The sequence below is a fragment of the Octopus sinensis genome, linkage group LG2, assembly GCF_006345805.1.
Source record: "Octopus sinensis linkage group LG2, ASM634580v1, whole genome shotgun sequence".
NCBI classification, from domain to species: domain Eukaryota; kingdom Metazoa; phylum Mollusca; class Cephalopoda; order Octopoda; family Octopodidae; genus Octopus; species Octopus sinensis.
Genome location: NC_042998.1, coordinates 196,679,365 through 196,695,232, shown reverse-complemented (window position 1 = coordinate 196,695,232; position 15,868 = coordinate 196,679,365). Strand labels below are relative to the sequence as shown.

Here is a 15,868-nt window from a genome sequence, read left to right as displayed (position 1 = left end):
TTCAAAGCAGATTGTAAACAATGACACTGTTTGTATGCCAGCATCGAAATCCTTTATCTAGCTACAACAAGGGGCCACAAGGAAACTCCATTGTTAAGCTGTAATGTTTGTAGACCAGAGTTCTAGATGACACAATGCTTATTCCTAACACCATTTTTGAACCAAAGAATATAAAAACACACAAACAGAATGAAAACTTGTTTGAGTTAATAATTAACAAGGCTGTTATTCTATAGGAAAAAACTAGCAGTATCGCCCGGCGTTGCTCGGGTTTGTAAGGGAAATAACTATGTAAGCATTTTTAGAGAGTTATAGCCAAAAAATAGCAAAAAAATGCATTAAAAATGGGAAAAAAATGATGGTAAATTTTTTTTTAAATCGTTGACTCATCGTAGACATTTTTAGAGAGTTACTTCCCTTATATAATAGCGAAAAAAGTGCATTAAAATAGAAAAAAAAAATGATGGAAAATTTTTTTTTAAATCGTAGACTCATCGTAGACGCACGCTAATACCCAGAAGGGCTCGATATGAATCACGACTATAAGATACCCGGTTTTGGTTACACTGCACCGCAAAATGTGGGAGTAGTTAGGAATCTAACTCGTAGGAGACAGACACTCACACAACTTCACTTTTATATATAAAGACTAGCAGTATCGCCCGGCGTTGCTCAGGTTTGTAAGGGAAATAACTATATAAGCATTTTTAGAGATGTAAAGTATAATAGCCATCTCAATATGGCTAACCACAAAGGGGGGTATTACTGTAGCTTTTTACATTCTGAGATTTAATAATACATTTTTAGAGAGTTACCTCCCTTATATAATAGCAAAAAAATGCATTAAAAATGGGAAAAAATTATGGAAAAATTTTTTTTAAATTGTAGACTCATCGTAGACGCGCGCTAATACCCAGAAGGGCTCGATATGAATCCCGACTATAAGATACCCGGTTTTGGTTAAACTGCACCGCAAAATGTGGGAGTAGTTAGGAATCTAAATCGTAGGAGACAGACACACAACCTTACTTTTATATATAAAGACATGATCAGAACCATTAAAAAGCTTCATTTTTCAGACACCCCAATTCCATACCTTTCGTCTGCTGTCATCACTTCTGTCAAATGCACATCGCTGTTTGCACTGCTCACAAGATTGTGGAGGGCCCCATTTCTTTTCAGAGTTTGTGCAACGTTGACACTTGTTCCCAATAAAAGACGCAATGACATTGCAATATTCACAGGCAGTCGGCTGCAAACAGAGGAGAAGAAAAAGCACATAATACAAATTTACTTTTTATTAAAAAGAAAATGAAAAAAAAACTCTCAAAGTCATTAAATATATATTTCTTTACTGCCCTCAAGGGGCTAAACATAGAGGGGACAAACAAGGGCAGACAAAGGGATTAAGTCGATTACATCGACCCAGTGCGAAACTGGTACTTTAGTTATCGACCCAAGAGGATGAAAGGCAAAGTCGACCTCGGCGGAATTTGAACTCAGAACGTAGCGGCAGTCGAAATACGGCTACGCATTTCGCCCGGCGCGCTAACGTTTCTGCCAGCTCACCGCCTATAATAGTCATTAAATATAATTTAGCTTTCAAATTTAATTGATGGCATAATTAATTAAGATATGAGCCTAAGATAATTAGAAATAGTTTCTACATCTTGAAATAAAATGTGTAATTTGCTTGCCCCTCTTTTGAAATTCATTACAAGGATGGGTTTTGAAGCAAGGTTTGACATCAAGGATGCTCTTTCTGTCACCGACCTCCTAATCTATTTTTGAAGGGGTTTCTTAATTTCACAGATCTTTAAAAGTGCAGAGTAACATGATGTTGATGAAGACCATCAACATCAGCATCCACACTTTGTTTAAGCAAAGACAAGTGTGGAATATCAACTACTGACACTCGGTCGGTTACAACGGCACAGGTTCCAGTTGATCCAATCAATGGAACGGTCTGCTCGGGAAATCAACGTGCAAGTGGCTGAGCACTCCACAGACACATGTACCCTTAACGTAGTTCTCAGGGAGATTCAGCATGACACAGAATGTGACAAGGCCGGCCCTTTGAAGCAAGTACAACTCATTTTTGCCAGCTGAGTGGATTGGAGCAATGTGAAATGAAGTATCTTGCTCAAGGACACAACGTGCTGCTGGGAATCGAAGTCATGGCCTTATGGTTGTCAGCTGAATGCCCTAAAAAGGCATTGGTCAGCTCATGGCTATAGTAGAAACCCTCTTCCCAAGTGGTTGCCAAAACAAACTTCTACATCGCACAGCCATACCTGCACTATACAAAATGATGCAATAACTTCAATCATCATCATCATCATCATCATTTAGCATCCATTGTCCATGCTGGCATGGATGAGATGGTTTGACCAGGGCTGGCAAGCTGGAAGGCTGCACCAGGCTCCAGTCTGATTTGGCATGGTTCCTATGGCTGGATGCCTTTCCTAACGCCAACCACTCCAAAAGTGTAATGGGGGCTTTTTATATGCCAGTGGCACAGGTGCCATTTGTGTGACACTGGTATCTGTCACGACTGCGATTTCACTTGGCTTGGTGGGTCTTCTTCTCAAGCATGACATAATACCAAAGGTCTCGGTCATTCGTCATTGCCACCGTGAGGCCCAACACTCAAAAGGTGCTTTTCATGTGCCACTGGCATTGGCCACCTTGCTTCCATGAGGCCCAACACTCAAAAGGTGCTTTTTAGGTGCCAGTTACACAACACCAGCCATGACTATGATTTCACTTGGCTTGACAAGTCTTCTCAAGTACAGCACATCACCAAAGGTCTTGGTCACCAGTCATTGCCTCTGTGAGGCCCAAAGTTCAAAGGTCATGCTTCACCACCTCGTTCCATGTCTTCCTGGGTCTACGTCTACCACAGGTTCCCTTCACAATTAGACAGTAACACTTCTTTACACAGCCAATATTTAAAGGTTATTTCTTAGATGCATCAGTGAAATCAAATAGCAGAGAAAAATGAGGTGTTCGAAGAAGGCAGTGGATGCGATGAATTTATTATATTATAGTATTGTATACAAATTATATAATATTATATCAAATATCAAATGATTCCTAGTATAGGAGAACTCTGTCAGTTACAACGACAATGAGGGTGCCAGCTGATACTGATACATGCTTGTGAAATTAACGTGCAAGTGGCTGAGCACTCCACAGGTAAGTGTAGCCTTAAAGTAGTTCTCAGGGATATTCAGCACGACATAAAAGTGTGACAAGGCAGGCCCCTTGAAAAACAGCTACAACTCTCATTTTTGCCATATGAGTGGACTGGAACAATATGAAATAAAGTGTCTTGCTCAAGGACACAACGCATCACAGGGAATTGAACTGACGACCTTACAATCGTGAGCCAATGCCCGAACCACTAAGCCACGCGTCTTCACATTCATAGTATATATAAATTAGCCAGTGGCACGTAAAAAGCACACACTACACTCTCGGAGTGGTTGCCGTTAGGAAGGTCATCCAGCTGTAAAAACTCTGCCAGATCAGACTGGAGCCTGGTGCAGCCTTCTAGCTACCAGTCCTCAGTCAAACCGTCCAACCCATGCCAGCACGGAAAGCTGACATTAAACGACGACAATGATGATGATTATAAAATATTTATTTATGCATAAAAATAGGGGTGGGGCGCTGAGGGACATTATGTGGCCATGAGGTGGGGCGGTGGCCCAAAATGTTAGAGAACTTCTGATCTAAACAAGTTGAGTTGAACAAACAGAACAGTAAAAGAATTCTATCCTGCAATCAACAGACATATTTGTCCAATCCGAGGCAAGATCAAAACTCATCAGTTTTCCCATTGTGACTTCATAGCAAAATCCATTCCTAGACTCAAATCACATTTACGCATCCATCACAAATAAAGGCAGCTTCTTTTATTTTTAATTGTTTTTTTTTTTAATCCTTTCCTTCAAATACTCATACAGTGAAACTGATGGGAGTGACCGTTATTCATCCTCATCATCATTGTTTAACATCCGTTTTCCATGCTGGCATGGATTGGACGCTTTGACTGAGGTCTGGTAAAGCCTGTGACTACACCAGGCTCCAATCTGATCTGGCAAGGTTTCTACAGCTGGATGCCCTTCCCAACGCCAACCACTCCAATAGTATAGTGGGTGCTTTTCACGTGCCACAGACAGGAGCCAGTCAGGCGGGCCTGGAATTGACCACATTCAGATAGTGCCTTTTACGGACCACCGACACGGGAGCCAGTCAGGGGGTATTGGCATCAGCCACATTCAGATGGTGCTTTTTCGTGCCACAGGGACAGGAGCCAGTCAGGCAGGCCTGGCATCGACCACGTTTGGCTGGTGCTTTTTACGTACCACTGGCACGGGAGCCAGTCAGAGGGTACTGGTCACAGCTACAATATTGGTTTTTCTTGGCTCAACAGGTCTTCTCAAGCATATCATATTGCTCAATACATCAGGGATATTCTTAACAGGGCCAGACATGCATTATTAAGAAATCTAAAATTGAAAATGCCAGTGGCAATACATTACCTTTCCATATATTTTCACATTGTGTGCACACTTCTTGCAGATGGAATTTGTGCTGCTTTTGCTGGAATATAAAATGGTTAGAATTTGCACTAACAGAACTGAAAAAGTTTGATAAAAATAATTTAAAGCAAGTAAATTTTAGAGGCTGCATATATCTAAACTGAAAGTATGTTAACAATGCAATGTAAGTAAGTTTTACATAACAGACGAGTTAAAGAGCTGATTCTCTGACAGACCAAAGCAAAAAATAATAGTAAATTTCTTTTTGGATTCTTCTGTTTTGTTTCTTGCCTTAGTGGCAGGACAAGTTTAAGAACATATAAAGTGTATGTGTGCGTGTACGTACATTCATATATATTTAATATTAAGTGACTGTAATGGTGGAGAGCTAGCAGAAATATTAGCACGCCGGGCAAAATCCTTGGCGGCATTTTGTCTGTCTTTATGTTCTGAGTTCAAATTCTGCTGAGGCCAACTTTGCCTTTCATCCTTTTGGGGTCGATAAATTAAGTACCAATTGCATACTGGGGTCGATTTAATCAACTGGCCCCCTCCCCCAAAATTTCAGGCCTTGTGCCTAGAGCAGAAAAGAATATTAAGTGACTGTTTACCTATGGCCACAAAAGTATACTTCTAGAGTTACCTGTCATATTACAGGTAACACTCTAGTATCAGTAATATGTTTATAAGATGTGTTTGCTTCCTGATCAACTGTATTGCAATACTATATTGGTTTTACTTGGCTCAACAGGTCTTCTCAAGCATATCATATCACCTTTCATGGGACTGTCACATTAAGTTGACAACAAACTATCACTTTATCATGCTGCTACTGCATAAATCTCTCTGAGAGATTTAGAAATGTATTATTTCTATTTTCAAAAATCAGTGAATGTATATGTATATATATATGTTTTCAAAGGCGGATAGGCATCGACAGCCAGCAAGCCATGCTACTCCAGACTGATGATGAGCAATGGCCCTGAAACTAGTCTCTGGATGCTGGCTTTGTTGGGTGGAGGTGCTTATCTTCACTTTGAAAACATAAGGACATAGGAAATGTGTCAAGTCCAACGGAAAACGGTGTTTCCTAGGGCTAAATAACAGTAGCATTCTTCCCTTTCATGGGACTGTCATATTAAGCTGACAATATACTATCACTTTATCGTGCTGCTACTGTATAAATTTCTCTGAGAGATTTAGAAATGTATTATTTCATCATCATCATCATCGTTTAATGTCTGCTTTTCATGCTAGCATGGGTTGGATGATTTTGACTGAGGACTGGTGAACCAGATTGCTGCACCAGGCTCCAATCTTAATCTGGCAGAGTTTCTACAGCTCGATGCCCTTTCTAATGCCAACCACTCCGAGAGTGTAGTGGGTGCTTTTTACGTGCCTGTGGCACGTAAAAAGCACCCACATTGTATTTCTAATACAATATACATTGTGACTTTTATGCCATTCCACAGTTTATTAATCATCTTAGAACTAGTGCCATATAAAAGCACTCTGTAAAGTGGTTGGCATTAGGAAAGGCATCAAGCTGTAGAAACCATGTCAGGACAGACAATGGAACTTGGTGTGACTCCAAGTCTTGCAAGTTCGTTCAAACCATCAAACCCATACCAGCATGAAAAACAGGCATTAAATGATGATGATTACACACAAATGTTGTGTTTGTAATTGACTGTGATTTTGATTTTATTCCATAGTTAATTACTAGCTGAGGTACTCGGTAATAAATTACCGTCTGTTTATAGCCATGAAACATTTTTCATCAAATTTCAACATTTTTCAAAAATCTAAAATCTATATTAATAGGTAGGACCAATTTGACAAAAAAAAAACAACAAAACAAGCAGAGTCTGATAGCGAACCCATGTCGTCGTCATTTTTGTGCATGCGCATGAAATGGTGAAATTTTACGCTTTGGGGCAGATTATGTCAAATTGATGTCACGATGACTAGTGTGCAAACTGACTAAATTTTGTTTGAGAACTAAAATGCTCTTACTTAATCAAAACCTGAAACACTGTGGAATTAAAACAACAAATTGAAAAAAAAAAAGTTTTTGCAAATCAAAATTTGCATTGAAATGAAGAATTAGCAAATGCTAAATAGATTACCATTAATAAGATGTCTGTTTATACTCATGAAAAATTTTTCATCACATTTCAGCATTTTTCGTCAAATTGATGTTACAATGGCTAATGCGAAAAATGCGAAAATTTTACGATTTTTGAAAAATAGATACTGATTAAAAATCGATTTTTAAAAAATTCCAAGTGTGTAAATGACTGCATGGGCACAAACCCCACACACGTGTCAAGTTTCATCAAGGTCTGCTGGATAGTCTCGGAGGAGGTAAAGTAACAAATTCACAAACACACAAACTTGTCATTTATTATTATAGATTACATATGTAGATCCTAGCAGAATACAGAATAATCCTTTCTACTATATGTACAAGGCCTGAAAATTTGGGAGAGGGCAGTGGTTGATTACATCAACCCCAGTACTCAATTGGTACTTAGTTTATCAACCCTGAAAAGTTGAAAGGCTAAGTTGATCTCAGTGGAATTTGAACTCAGAATGTCTTTAAGACAGACGGACAAAATACTGCTAAGCATATTGGCTGGCGCCACTAACGATTCTGCCAGCTTGCCACCTTACTACAATACAGAATAATATTATGTCATTCATCCGTCATGACTCTGAAGGTGGCCAGGTAGGCATCTTTATTCTTTGTGGGTCCTCAGGTGACTTATTAGGCCAGCATTAGCAGAAAATCCACAGTCAAAATGGGGACATACAATAGTAGAATTAGGAGCTGGTGGGACTCTTGCTTTCTATGCAGCCCTCCTCTCTTCAGTTTCTCTGGTCATATCAGATTCAAAATACTGTACTCCAGAGTACACAGCACTGACCGACAGTGACCAATCTTGACCAAGATGTTCCCAAGTACACTGCTCTCAGTTACACTTTTTCAAGCTTGTCTTGAGAATATCTTTGTATCATTTCTTTGGTTCACCAAAAACCAATTACTGGTTCACCAAAGAAAATCTGTTTTGGAAAGAGTTGGCCAGGAGCACCACATGTGCATCCCACAGCAATTGGTATTTACTTAGGGAGGAAAGCATACAGGCCTGACATATTAGCTCTCTCTCTCTCTAGATCAGAAGTCATATCATAGGTAATATAAGAGTTTCTAATTTAGGCACAAAACCTGAAATTTTAGGGCAAGGAAAGCACTGGTTGTGGTACCACGTAAAAAGCACCCAGTACAGTCTGTAAGGTGGTTGGTATTAGGAAGGGCATCCAGCTGTAGAAACCCTGCCAAAATGAACAGTGGAACCTGATGGGGGCCCCTGACCTTTCCAGCTCCTGTCAAACTATCCAGCCCTTGCTAGAATGTAAAACAGATGGTAAACGATGATGATGGAACCCTGCCTGCCACACAGTATTTGATTGGTACTTCACTAAAGAAAAAAATGAAAGGTAAAACTGAACTTGGGAGTAGTTGAGCTGAGAACATAGTAATCCAACTTAATACCACAAGGCACTTAATCTGACAGTCTAATAATGCTACCCTTTGTGACAATGATGGTGATTAGAACAGCAATTTAAAATCTAGGCACAAGGCCAGCAATTTTGAGGGAGCCACTGGCACGTAAAAAGCACTATCTGAACGTGACCGATGCCAGCACCACCTTGGTCGATGCCAGGCCCCTGTGCCAGTGGCACATAAAAAGCACCCACTACACTCTCGGAGTGGTTGGCGTTAGGAAAGGTATCCAGCTGTAGAAACACTGCCAGATCAGTGGAGCCTGGTGCAGCCTCCTGGCTTCCTAGTCAAATTGTCCAACCCATGCCAGCATGGAAAATGGACGTTAAATGATGATGATGATGATGAAATTTCCAATACTCTTGACAGCTACTTTATTTTATCAATCCTGGAGGGATGAAAGGTTCAGCTAACCTCAGCAGGATTTGAACTCAGAACATAGAATGATGTACTTAAATATCATTTAGTCTGACACTCTTAATGATTCTAGGTAATCCATTACCTACACAGATGGTGATGATGATGGTAAAAGTGAAAGAAATACCTGTCTTGTTGAAATTCTGATCGACAATATGTACATTTCACGATAGGAAAGTTATTCCGGCATTCCTAAAAGATAAAAAAAAAACATTATAATATATAACAACCACAACTAAATTATTAATTTGGTTGTACAATTGCTTCAGAGTTCCCTTTAATAACAAATACAAGCTTGCAATAAAAACAATAAAAACAAACAGCACAGACACAGAAATAGCTTCACAACCGCAGAGTACAGTAACCCCTCGACTATCACAGGTGTTATGTTCCACCCCTCCCTCCATAGGTGAAAATCTAAAGTAGAAACAGTACTGTATATTTTTTTTTTATTGAACATCAAAATCAAATCAAATTACAATATGGAAATTGTAGTTGTGACCCCTGTGCCATTGGCACATAAAAAGCACCATTCAAATGTGGCCGATGCCAGTGCCGTCTTAACTGGCTTCCATGCCGGTGGCACGTAAAAAGCATCATTCAATTGTAGCTGATGCCAGCTACCCTGGCCCGTGCCGGTGGCACATAAAAAGCATCCACTACACTATTGGAGTGGGTGGTGTTAGGAAGGGCATCCAGCTGTAGAAATACTGCCAGATCAGACTGGGACCTGGTGCACACTCCTGGCTTCCCAAATCGAAGTCAAACCGTCCAACCCATGCCAGCATGGAAAACAGACAATAAACGATGAGGTTGATTATTTTCATAATTTTTATATATTTATTTTATTATAAATGCAAAACAACACCACAGAAAGGTAAAATTGACCTTGGGAGTAGTTGAGCTGAGAACATAATAATGCAATTTAATACCAATCACTGTATAAGACAATTTTGTCATAAAAAGGATGCGCCATGTTAACACTAAAAACTATACACTGAGGTCATCATCATCATCGTTTAACGTTCGTTTTCCATGCTAGCATAGGTTGGACAGTTCGACCGGGGTCTGAGAAGCTAGGAGGCTGCACCAGGCTCCAGTCTGATCTGGCAGTGTTTCTACAGCTGGATGCTCTTCCTAACGCCAATCACTCCGTGAGTGTAGTGGGTGCTTTTTACGTGCCACCGGCACAAGGGCCAGAGGTGGCTGGCAAACGGCCAAGATCGGTTGGTGCTTTTTACATGCCACTAACAATTGCAAATGTATCAATATGTGAGATGGCATAACCAATCAAGCTAACGATTTTGAATGATTAAGTTATTTCATTTCAAACAGGTTAATACTTGGAGGTGATGAACAAAATCTGTCAATTTCTACCATTTCTTTCAGCAGATGAAACAAGTTTAGTTGTGAAAGCTAGATTCACTGATGCCATATTCTTCAACATGTCATATTAATGGTGAAAGCAAAATATTGGTCTGTTCACTGGTAATGTTTGACATGAAACTCTTGCTAAATATATCACAGACTTTTAACAACTTCTCCATAGGCCCCTCTGTTACAGTCAGGACTGTGGAATCAATACACAAAACTTTCAACTGATTCCAACTCGTCAATTTCTGCTGCCATCAATTCTATTTGTAATTAGAATAATTGACATATTTCAACACACATGGCCAAGACGCATTACCAGGTTATTATACGTAAGCATCCTGTCCTGTTGAAGTTTAGGGGTCATGCTGTTGTGGTGTTTACTAAACCTTTCATTACCATATTTCTCTAGACTCAAACTAGTTTTACTCTCTCTTTTACTCTTTTACTTGTTTCAGTCATTTGACTGCGGCCATGCGGGAGCACCGCCTTTAGTCAATCGAGCAAATCGACCCCCAGGACTTATTCTTTGTAAGCCCAGTACTTATTCTATCGGTCTCTTTTGCCGAACCGCTAAGTGACAGGGACATAAACACACCAGCATCGGTTGTCAAGCAATGCTAGGGGGACAAACACACACACACATATATATACATATATACGACAGGCTTCTTTCAGTTTCCGTCTACCAAATCCACTCACAGGGCATTGGTCGGCCCGGGGCTATAGCAGAAGACACTTGCCCATGGTGCCACGCAGTGGGACTGTACCCGGAACCATGTGGTTGATTAGCAAGCTACTTACCACACAGCCACTCCTGCGCCTACTTATTTTTCCTAAAATTTTCGTTGTGTTAAATAATAAGACACTAAAAGAGAATGACCCTCCCCAGATGATTTTAGCTAAATCATCTTTAGCTAAAGGAGATGATTTTAGCTAAATCCTTATACTTAGCTTTTGCTGACCCATAGAAGGCCTTTGACAAGGTTTCACAATCTGTAGTCTGGTGGTCACTAACAAAACTAAGTCAAGATGAATACCAAAGATCAGTGAAAGCTATGTACAGAGATGCTTTCAAAAAGTGTTAGTAATAAGAGTTGCAAAGAATTCAGGTAGGTCCCAGCATCCTTCTGATTTACAAAAGTTCTTCACAACTTTTTGCTTTCAAAACATGTCTTTATTTATATAGGGACCTTTGAATATACAGAAATGTCACTCCTTTATTCCCCAACACCCAGCCTGGTACGTTTTTATCAAACCGCTAAGTTTACCAGAGTTAGGGTGTGGCTGTGTGGAAAGAAGCTTGCTTCCCAAGTACATAGTTCTAGGTTAAGCCCCTCTAAAGTGGCCTTGTGAGTGAATTTGGTAAACAGAAACTGAAAGAAGCACATGTGTGTGTGTGTGTGTGTGTCTTTGTCTCCCACTGCCACTTCACAATCGGTGTTGATTTGTTTATGCCTCTGTAACTTAGTAGTTCAGCAAAAGAGATTGAATTGAGTACCAGGCTTTAAAAATAAAGTATTGAGGTCAATTTGCTCAACTAAAATTATTCAAGGTGATGCCCCAGCATGGCTGCAGTCTAATGACTGAAACAAGTAAAAAAGGGGAAAGACTTCTTTTTGTACCCCACCTAAAATGTTTTTTTGTGGAAAATTGATTTCTAATCATGTCTTTAAATAATGAGAAAGTCATAAAAATTGAGAATTTCCATTAAAAGTCATCATTTCTGTATTTTGTATCTTCATGTCCCAATTTGTTTAACGTTAAGGCCTAAATTGTCCAATTCTATGAAATTTGCCTAACCTTGGGGACATGAATATACCTAATAGAGGAATGTATTTTTTTTTAATAGAAATTCTCGATTTTTAAGACTTTCTCATCATCTTTATTATAAGACGTGGTAAGAAATCAATTTTCCACCAAGTGTGATAATTTTTAACCCTTTAGCATTTAAACCGGCCATATCTGGCCAAGAATATTCTGCCTGTTTTATGTTCAAACTGGCCAGATCTGGTCTCTCACACCAACCCTACAATATTGTTTTAAAAATTAACAGCTACCTCATCAAAATCTCATAGCTACAAGGTAATGCATGATTAATTCAAAACAATGTAGATGAAGAAGCATTAATTTGGGCAGAATAATGCAAACGCTAAAGGGTTAAAAAAAACTTGGGGGGAGGGGTTACAAAAATAAGTCTTTCCAAAAAAGATTAAATATGATTAAATATTTCCACCAGTTTCTATCAACCAGATTTCATCAAAAATCAAATTACAATAAAAAATGGAAATTGTAGTTGTGGCTGTTGCCAGTGCCACCTGACTGGCTCCAGTGCCGGTGGCACGTAAAAAGCACCACCTGAATGTGGTCGATGCCAGCCCCCACTGCCCTGACTGGTTCCCTATGCTGGTAGCACGTAAAAAGCACCACCCAAACGTTGCCGATGCCAGTGCCGCCTGACTGGCTCCCATGCCGGTGACATGTAAAAAGCACCCACTACACTCTTGGAGTGGTTGGCATTAGGAAGGGAATCCAGCCATAGAAACACTGCCAGATAAGATTGGAGCCCCCTAGCTTGCCAGTCCCCAGTCAAAGCATCCAACCCATGCCAGCATGGAAAACAGACGTTAAACCATCATGATGACGATGATGTTTGGCTGGATATGACCAGTTTAAATGGTGAAGAGCTGACAAACAATTAAGCACAGGACACTAATAAAATTAAAGAGGCTAAATTTTCTCAAAATACTATCATGTATAAATAAATAAAAGAAATAAACTATCGAAATACTATAAAAGAATATGAATTCAAAATACTGAAGTACATCAAAGTAAATAATAGGTAGAGGTGTGGCTGTGGGGTTGAACCATGTGACACCCCTATATGCCCTGGCCACTCAAAACCTTGAGTGGATTTGCTAGATGGAAACTGAAAGAAGCCTGTTTTGTGTGTGTATGTACCTTTGTCTTGACAACACAAAAATGACCATCACCGATGTACAAGCGATGATGTTCATTTCCAGTCTTCTGTGAAAAGCACAATGGCCAGTCTTCTAGCCATTGTGAAATATAATCTTGCTTCAAAATTGGTGAGAATTGGCAAAAGGAAGAGTATCTGTCCCTAGAAAATATTTCTCGATAAATTCCATCTGACCCATGCAAGCATAGCAAAGTGGATGTTAAAAATGATGATAATCAGGTGAGGTAAGGTGTGGGAGCATATGCTGTTGCAGTGTGTTGCTGCATTCACCATTTGTGTGTGTATTCCCAGGTTTTCCTGGTCAACCTGTTGAGCAGAGTCCCAGTCAGTCCCCTTCTCTGTGACCACGAGGTATGTGGTCCTTCCTGCCCTGCTCTATAGTTGTGAGACTTGGACAGTGTCCAGGGCCTTTAGAAGCCACCTGATGACAATGATTAAACTAAAAGATTGAACATTTAAAGCAACTTAACAAATGTCCATTTTAAATTAACTCAAACAGAAATATAATAATAATAATAACAATGGAATTATTGTATACAGTGCTCAGGTGCACCACAACTTGTCAAAAGTGCATATAAAGCATATGCAGTAATGTACGAATGCCTGGGAAGTGAACAGTGTATGAGTCAGATACATGCTTGCGTGTGTGTATGGAGGGGAGAAAATCAGGTGTAGTGTTGGCGAATCTCAGGAAGCATGGAAGTTTTGAAGGATGCAGTGCTCCAAAAACTAACAACTGATGCTGGCAGTTTGTTCCATGCTTCAGCAACTCTTGGCATGAAAAAATGTTTCCGAAAGTCATGGGAGCTGTGCTGTTTTCTGACTTTGTAAACATGTCCATGGGTGTTAGAGAGATGGAGTTTATACCTTAGAAAATTACTATTTTTAAATCTCACAATGTGAGATATTCAGGAACAGTACTTTGGAGTAAAGACTGTTTGCCAACATAACATGGCAGTCCTGGTTTAGGACTAATGTTGCTAAATTACAGCAACATTCGTCCTAAACCAGGACTGCCATGTTATGTTGGCAAACAATCTTTACTACAGATATACCACTTCCTTTTCGCGATTAAGGTATGGTTTAATAAAAATTTTAGTGAATGTAACCTAAAAGGTAACATTAAATGAAATGAAAATTATATCATAAAATACTAAAAAGTTCAACCCTAAAAAATTTATTAAAGAAATGTCGCACTTATAGATTAGAGGAGTTAAAACAAAAACATAATTCTAGAACTTACTATCATGATGTACCATGAAATGAGAATTCCTTCTACCACAAACAAATTAGAATATGTAAAGTTGGAAATTTTAATAACTTTAAATTACAGTTTACATTTAGTCAGAGTTGGTACAATTTTACCGATTCCAAATTGGACTCTATCTTACATGCTGGTATGGGTTGGATAGTTTGACAGAATCTGAAAAGCTGTAGAGCTGTGTAGCCCTCCAATGTCAGCTTTGGTACTGTTTCAAGGGCTGGATGCCCTTCCTAATGCCAACCACTTTACAGTGGGTACTGGGTGTTTTTTGTACCATTGGTACTAGTGAGGTCACCAAGCAACTTGCAAGACAGGAAAAGAGCAAGAAAAATCCCCCTGGACTAAGTGTGTGTGGTGGGGAAAAGATTTGAGAGTGGCAAATAAAAATCAGAGTTTAAAGAGGGGCAGCAGGTAAAAAAATTTATAACAGCTCATAAATGCTACCAACTCTATGGCTGACTTCACAGCCTGTGTTACGGTAGATAATAGTCAAACGGAATGTTTAAATACCCACCAATCTGAAGTTAAAATTCCAATACTAGACTAAGAATAATTCAGTCTCGTCTGTTCATTGCAGTCCAATAATTTTTTTAAGGGAGGAGTGAGCATCATCATCATCATCATCATCGTTTAACGTCCGTTTTCCATGCTAGCATGGGTTGGACAGTTCGACCGGGGTCTGGGAAGCCAGGAGGCTGCACCAGGCTCCAGTCTGATCTGGCAGAGTTTCTTTGGCTGGATGCCCTTCCTAATGCCAACCACTCCGTGAGTGTAGTGGGTGCTTTTTACGTGCCACCTGCACAGGTGCCAGGGGAGGCTGGCAACGGTCACAATCGGTTGGTGCCTTTAACGTGCCACTGGCACGGAAGCCAGCGCTGGCATTGGCCACGTACGGATGGTGCTTTTTACGTGCGACCGGCACAGGTGCCAGGGGAAGCTGGCAACGGCCACAATCGGTTGGTGCTTTTTACATGCCACCAACATGGTCACCACCGATTAATTATAATTGCAAGAATTTGGAACGTGTAAAGGTTGTGTCTATAATAATTGGTGCATTGGGAACTCTAAGCAATGGTATAGACAAATGGTTGAAGGAGATTCGAATAAAACGTCCTGTAGAGCTTCTACAGAAAGTTTGCCTCTTGGGGACAGGAAAGATTACCAGGAAGGTTCTAAGCCTTTGAAAGACTATTGAAAGCTTGTGAATACCTATGGTCACAGGTAGTTACCTGCTACCCACAGAAATCCTGCCAGGAATAAGACCAAACCGGAGTCAAGTCAACAGTAATATTGGTTTCAATTTTTGGCACAAGGCCAGCAATTCCCAGGGAAAGGATATGTCAATGACGTTGACCTAAGTGTATTTCTTTATGAGTTTGTTATTGGGAGGGAGAGAGAGAGAGAGAGCAATATTGTAGACACCATGGTTATCACATACTGCACATCAGCAGAGTATTGACACTACAACAAAAGTCTTTCTGATTAAGCAGGGTCCTACAGAGACCTTGCCACTCTTGTCCAACCAGCTCTTCGTATTGTCTGACCATTGTAGTCTTTACTTGCCCCTTGATCTTCTGCCCTCTATTCTTCCTTCCATAATAATGCCTACCAAACCTCTGCTTCTTCAAACATGGCCATAATAGACAAGCTTTTGTTGTTGTTTTTTTTTTCCTCCATGCCGGTGGCACGTAAAAAGCACCATCCGATCGTGGCCGTTG

General features: G+C 40.0%; 1 protein-coding gene across 2 annotated transcripts in view; it reads right to left on the bottom strand.

Annotated features, from left to right (window-relative positions):
* LOC115229571 (protein FAM76B) overlaps positions 1–15,868 on the bottom strand; it is a 37,677-nt gene that overhangs the window by 14,411 nt on the left and 7,398 nt on the right. For both annotated transcript variants that reach the window (XM_029799902.2, XM_029799907.2), the window contains exons 2-4: positions 8,663–8,727; positions 4,551–4,611; positions 1,097–1,252 (exon numbers count right to left, since the gene is read on the bottom strand). In XM_029799902.2, coding sequence (XP_029655762.1) covers positions 1,097–1,252; positions 4,551–4,611; positions 8,663–8,727 — 282 coding nt within the window. The remainder of the gene's footprint in view (positions 1–1,096; positions 1,253–4,550; positions 4,612–8,662; positions 8,728–15,868) is intronic.